At 37.4% G+C, this 7,049-nt stretch overlaps 1 protein-coding gene across 1 annotated transcript in view; it reads left to right on the forward strand.

Annotated features, from left to right (window-relative positions):
• Positions 1-1,354: 1,354 nt before the first annotated feature.
• The window catches only part of SMC5 (structural maintenance of chromosomes 5), a gene marked incomplete at both ends in the record, with an annotated part of 30,369 nt that continues 24,674 nt past the window's right edge, over positions 1,355-7,049 (forward strand). The window contains 4 exons of the mRNA XM_010135015.1: positions 1,355-1,496; positions 2,612-2,664; positions 5,019-5,181; positions 6,872-7,006. Coding sequence (XP_010133317.1) covers positions 1,355-1,496; positions 2,612-2,664; positions 5,019-5,181; positions 6,872-7,006 — 493 coding nt within the window. The remainder of the gene's footprint in view (positions 1,497-2,611; positions 2,665-5,018; positions 5,182-6,871; positions 7,007-7,049) is intronic.

A 7,049-nucleotide genomic window follows, 5' to 3' on the forward strand; every position in this document is an offset into this window, starting at 1 on the left:
CGGGGCTGGGCAGCTGAACGATAAGACTGAAAAGCTAAACCCGGCGCTGCAGAGGCCCTTGGTAAGGCCTTGGATGCCGAGGCGAGTTGGGGCTGGAAGAGGGAGTCCGTGAAAGGTTTTTTTCCCTGGAAGGTGATGCATTGCTCAGAGCGGGGAGAGGACCTGCTGTGGCTTCTTGGAAGGCTCTTAGTGCAGTGTCGCTCCTGTGGGAGCGCGTTCCTCAGAGGTGCTTGTGTCGGCCCTTCTTACCCTAAGGTGGCGGTTCTTGTTGTCCGTGTAGATTTCTGTATGTGCTTTTTCTCTCCCAGTGAAGTGACTGTCAAGCAGTGGAGAGTGCTGAAGGTGCCGATGGGGCAGCGCAGACAGGCCTTCGGAACCGCTGGTGTCAAGTGTCCGTGGCGTTATCTCCTCGCGTGCTTTCCCCAGCAAGCTATTGCAGATACTGGGAGAAGTTTTCAGGGCATTTTCCTATGGCTGGTGTGATGATAGTTGCACGTCAGCCTTGAAAACCGTTCTGAGTAGCGCAGTTCATGGGTCAGGCTGCGGATGTGGAATGAAGGTTTAGACATATTAGTTTACGATGCAGCATTAAGGGTTCAAACGCCTTCTTTTCCAGAAGTACATGGATTACTTGCCTTATCGTTAACTGCTTTCTGGTTTTTTGGTGTTGGTGTCTCAGTTCCTCCAGTTTGCGATAAATTTGGGATGTTACTGATCATACCAACGTTAATGGCTTGTCTGGAATTTGCATGCTAGGGCTTGGTTTATTCCAGGGGTTGCAATTGCAGTAAGCTTGCTGGATGCACCCGAAGAAGGATGTCTGTTACAATTAAAAAAGTAAATCACTGATAACAGGCTAATATTTTAGGTTCTTGTAACTCAAGAAAGCTGCTGCATGATGTATCAGTACAGAGAACCGGAGGCTTGTTGTAGAGCTTAAGGCCACTGTACCTTGCACAGGTTAGACCAGTGGAATCTTAGATGACTGCTGGAATTGAATGTAACAGACTGAATTCACTCAATTATCATACTGTCTCTTTTTTTTTTTTTATATGTAAAATACTATGATGCCCTAGTACAGTCAGTAAAAATTGTCGTTATGTGCTGGATTTCATTTGTTTTGAAGAGAGTTGTTGTAAATACTCTGGCTGGTAGCATGTATTCTACAATGTTTTATTGTGCTGTTATTTTTCACTCTGAGATCTTCTTACAGAACAGTATTTGATGATTGAATCTAGGTTTGACAAAATTGTCTGTCATATTTAACGTGGTCATAAAATGTTTTTTCAATAAGTAATTTTTTTTTAACATGACATAGTGTTTATAACAATGAAAAAATTGTTGTGCTTTCCAGAACATACGATATCTGTGAAGTATATCCAGGACCCAATCTGAACGTGATTGTAGGTGCTAACGGAACAGGGAAGTCAAGCATTGTATGTGCCATATGCCTGGGCCTGGCTGGAAAACCTTCTTTTATAGGGCGAGCTGATAAGGTAACTATGAAACTTTGTAATTTTTGTGTTTTAATCTGAATTCATTAAGAGCCCTGTCCAGCACAGAAAGGGGAAAAAGACCGTCTTCCTTCATTTATTTCTATAGAAAGTAAATTCTGAAAATTGTAGGATAACCTGGTCCAGTAACAAAGGCCTTTACCAAAGGAGTTTTATGTGACTTAGCTACTAGTTGTCTTGGCTGAATTGTGAAATGGTAACACCTGAATTGTAATGGAACCTGAGCAGACTAGAGGTTGTCTTTGAAGATGTCTAAGCCTTCAGAGTGGGGTAGGAAAATGCCACCTAACACCTGAATAACACTTGATCAGAATACCAGCTAAAGGAGGAAAAAAAAACTGAATTGAATTTCCAAGTACAGTTAAAAATAATATATTCTTAGTGTGTCTGAAAATTGATCTAAAAGCATGGAGCCACTGATATTTGGTTTAAATGGAAGTTGGTTTCTTTTGGGTTGTTCTACTATTGGTTTTGTTTTTTACTGCCAGGAGAACATGTATTGTCAGTATTGTAGGAAGTTTGTACTGTAACATTTTTAAGCTTATCTTTTGCTGTCTTGGATGGCTGGAATATATATTTCAGTAGATTTCTGAAGCACTGAATCTGAGTAACTAAATGATTATGTGTATTCTCTGGTTGCAGCTCAGTGGTGAGCAAATGTAAATATGGAAATTTACATGTACGTGACAGCACTTTGTGGTGATACTTTGACTGTGTCTTAATATTTATTTATTTTAATACTATCAGATTGGCAGTTTTGTTGTACAGATATTTAGCAACAGAGCTAATTGCATATTCAGCAAACAGAGATTTGTTACCTTGTTTCCCTGAATTCATGAGAACTTCCTCTCTGTAGATCTGCTGATAATAATTTGTTTAGCTGAAATTCTAATGCTGCGGGTCGATGAGGAAGATAATAGTGTTTTCCTTTGATTTTAGTTAATACACAGTCAAAATAAACTTTAGTTTTTAATTGTAAGTTTTCAATACAATAGTCCCTTACAGCAAGTCTAATATATAAATACCTATTTTTTTAAGAGATTACATTTTAGTACACTGTTATTTTGCAGTAATAACTTCTATAATTAATTTTTTAGGTTGGTCTCTTTGTAAAGCAGGGGTGCTTGAAAGGCTTATTAGAAATTGAACTGTAAGTATAAAAATTGTATTTCATTGTGCATTTTTAATTAGATTATTTCCTCACACAGTCATATGCAAGGTTATGGGGGGAGAAAAAAAAACAATCCAGTGTACAGAGGTCTGTGTTTAAGCTGGTGATTATCTTTCTTTTTTTTTTCAAAGGCTTATTAGAAATTGAACTGTAAGTATAAAAATTGTATTTCATTGTGCATTTTTAATTAGATTATTTCCTCACACAGTCATATGCAAGGTTATGGGGGGAGAAAAAAAAACAATCCAGTGTACAGAGGTCTGTGTTTAAGCTGGTGATTATCTTTCTTTTTTTTTTAAGGATAAAGAATTGCCACACAAGAAATAGGCAGCAATAGCTGGTCTTGATTTCTGAAGCATTTTACCATGTCTTGATATACAAAAAGTATATAGGTAAAGATTGATGTATATCACATGTTTAGCTTTTGATTACATTTAAGGTTCAGATGATTCAGGTACAATCAGTATTGCCATTATGGCATAGTAGTTGGAAATTATTTTTAAATAAGAAATAAAACAAAGACAAAGATTAAATTTAAAAATGAACTGCTTTGTCTTCACTTGTGTTGATGCTGCTGGTATGAAGGGCTTCCCTACATTTGTACAGAAAACATCACATACTGAAACAAAAAAAAAGAAAAAAGTGTAACTGGATATTTCCATCTAGTGCAGCCTTCTAGGTAAGCTTTTGTAAAACAGAGCAACTGAAAATCACTTTAGTCTGTAAAAGTCTAGCGGTAGCTTATGGTTACAGAGCAATATTGCATGCTCCCTCTAAGTATTTTTTTTGTTTGACAACTAAAAAAAACCTGTGCTAGTAGAGTTCCTCAATGGGTGCTTTTTTTGGAGTTCTTAACAGGTTGCTGCAACAGGACAGGTGGTTTTGATAAGCCTTGACCTGATCTGTTTGCCTAAAATAATAGAACGTAGAGCTAATCAACTGATTCGGACCCTGAGTTAATTTGAATAAGAATTGGCCATCCTGATCAGATTGTATAAAAAGAAAACTGTATTATGAAAAGAGATATGATGGAACATGTCTTTGAAAAAAATTGCATCCACTTACATTCTTGTGGGAGTGATTAAGTGAGACATTCTTTAGAGACTAGCCAGGCAATGGATCAGGAGGTGGGATGGTTTTTGGGTAGACGGTGTTTTTGTTTCCACACAGCTACTTCCTCATCTTACTTTAAAGTCTGGAGAAGCTTGCAGTATGTGAAGACTTAGCATTTTTACTGTAGTGGTTGCAATGTAATTTAGTCCTTTGTCTCATTAGTAGAAAATATTTAAATGCAGCATCTAGGGAGAGAGGGCAATGTAGAAGATTGCTTTTAGACAGGAATTTTAAAATTTGGGTTCTGTAAACACATACTGTCGTGGTTGAATTTGGCCCTTGGATTCTAATTACAATCAAGAGTTACAGTAGTAAAAAGTCCTTATTGTGATAAAAGAAAGGAACCTGGCTTTGTAGGTCTTTGAAGGAAGTCTGTTATATTAAAATAATGAATGCTTATGAGGAAATAATCATACTCTGTCTCAAAGTAGTAGGCTTGTTTACCTATTGCACTTACTCCAAATGCTGGGAGCTGTTGGAGTTACTCAATTCTATTTTGACCTCGTGAAGTACATGGTCTTCAAACTGTTAGGACCCCTTATATTCCATCTTTAGCAATATGCTGACTGAACAGGCAACAGCCAATATCGAAATCAAATTGCTGATGAAAATTTCAAGATTCTGTGACAATCTTATTGCTCATTTGTTATTGAAGCTTCTTCATCAGACTAAATTTTCGAAGATAATTGTTGAGCTAGAGAACCAAGTGGGTGCTTCTTTGCTGTTCTTTAAAAGCAGAAAGTGCAAACAAATTAGTATTTTTCATACTGTTGATATCACTTTTATTCCCAAATGCAGCTTATTGATGTAGTTCTGTATGCTAATATTTTTTTACTTTAAAGGCATAGCATTAGTATGCACCTCTTGTATACCAGTTTTAAAACTTACTAAATATCTTACGGAAAAATACACTTTTATATAAACTATTCAGATCTGTAATGACTTTTAAATGGTTCGTACATTCAGCATGAGTGTGTCATTCGTATAAATAACTTCCTCTGAGTTAAGATTTGCCGATATTCTTGAGTGTTTTCTGTGTGAGATTAGTTCATTACTGAAGTACTGCATGTTTTCTGAAGCATAAAATGTGAATCTGCTGCTACTCTCCACCTAATTTGTATTAAGTATTTCGATATCTAAAAGCTTTAATACCATAACTCTAACATACTTTGACACTTTGCATATTCTCAAAAATGTAAACACTTCTTTTTACTAATCAGGTTTAAGTCACCTGACAATATTATTATCACACGTGAGATTCACGTGGTGAACAACACATCATCATGGTTTATCAACAAAAAGCCAACAACTCTGAAAACTGTAGAAGAACAGACTGCAGCGTTAAACATCCAGGTGGACAATCTGTGCCAGTTTCTTCCTCAGGTACAAATGAATTTTGAAAGACAGTGGGTGCAAATGAAGTGCTGTGTTTTGAGAGAGTTTTTCGTTGCTTCTTTGCTTTTGTAGCACTTCAGCAATTTAATGGGACAGCACGAAGAATGGGAGAGATGAGGTAGTCATACGGGTGTGATGGTGAAACCTTTGAGGCTGTCTAATTAGACTGTTCTGTACATGCTGTCAGTTGACACTGAAAGGAAAGGTGCTGATCTTCCCCATGTTAGGGTTTGAGTAGCAGTACTAGCAGTGGCATCTCTCTGTCCTGTCTGTGCTGCTGTTCGGATGTTCGTAGTCAACAAATCCATAGGGAAATTCATATAAGGTCTTGAGATCTAGCACTGTCTCTTTACCTTTACCTGCATGGTTCCTCTATTAACCTGCCCAGTCAGTTCCTCTGGATTGCATCCTATACTTGGTAAGTAAAGAGTTGTCTGGATTTCTTTCACCACAAAACAGAATGTGGTCCTGCTAAATGACTCTGCACTTGCAATGTAGACTACTTCGAGAGCGTTTTTGGTAGCTAACGTCTGTAGCTCAACAGTTCCTTGAGCATGGTGAAAAACTTCAAGATATTTAGGATCAAATTATGTAAGAGTAAGATCATCCCAGTGAAACACAGCCCCTAAAAAAGATAGAAGATTAAAGAATACTATAAGCAATTTCCAAATCTGATTCCATGCTCAGGCATGTCAGAATTTCTGTGCAGGTGACTAAGTTGCCTCACAACTGCACCTTAAAAATTGTTAAGGCAGGTTCCTTCCAAGGACCTTCCCAGTTTATCTGTATCATCAGGGATGGTAGTGAAAGGAAATCTTATAAGAGCCTCGCCAACCATGAGTTTGTTTTTCTATTTAAGGAGAAGTAGATTCAAGAAAGCAGGCTGAGAAGCATTAAATTTAGAAAGCTAATATTGTGGAAGCAGATATTCTGGGTTGTTGTGGGTTTTTTTCCATTTACAGATCTACAGTACTTGTTTTAAGTAGAATTTTCTGCGTACTCTGCCAACATAACATTTGTATTTAAAAGTGCTTTTATTTTTCTTTTAACTACATAGGTGTCAGTTTGGTGAATATTACTGTGTTAATTCTTTTTGTTTATTTGTTTTCTGCCACTGTAGCAATGGTAAGCACACGTTTCACCTCAGTCTTGGTTTGAGCTGTTCCTCTGCCTTGGACAGCAGCAATGCTTCCTGGTGCCCTTAGTTGACAGCCTTAATATTACTTCTACATGGATTAACTTTTCAATTAATCACAGCAGTTATGCTGGGAAGGTGTAGTTTCAGCAGCCTGAGAACCAATATTAAGAATACAGTGGACTAAAACCTTTAATTGTGCTAAATTTTGTTCAGAAGAATGATAGCCAGTTAAAGAATAATGAACCACCCAAGCCCTCAACAGCTGACCTCAAAAGCTGCCAAACAGCCAAGAGCAGCTAAGGTTTAAGCTTAAATTGTCCTAGAACGGCTCCAAGAAAACCATGCATAAAATCTTAAAAATGTTTAGGAGGGATGGTTATCCTATGCTTACTTTAACTATGCCAGAGCTATCTGGCATAAAACTGTAAGTCGGGTGATCTTCATGAGACGTAGGTTGTGGTATTTAAATCCAGTATTACCGTCTTGCAGTGTTGTAAGTAATTTTGTATTTTTGTAACTGTAGGTTTTTTTATTTTGTAGGACAAAGTTGGAGAATTTGCGAGACTGAGTAAGATTGAGTTGCTTGAAGCCACTGAAAAATCCATTGGTCCTCCAGAAATACACCAATTTCACTGTGAACTGAAAAACTTCAGAGAAAAAGAGAGAGAACTAGAGGTAAACGTGTCTGTTATAGAGACAGAGAGCCATGATTGTAGGG

Source organism: Buceros rhinoceros, unplaced genomic scaffold (genome assembly GCF_000710305.1).
Source record: "Buceros rhinoceros silvestris isolate BGI_N320 unplaced genomic scaffold, ASM71030v1 scaffold11804, whole genome shotgun sequence".
NCBI lineage: Eukaryota > Metazoa > Chordata > Aves > Bucerotiformes > Bucerotidae > Buceros > Buceros rhinoceros.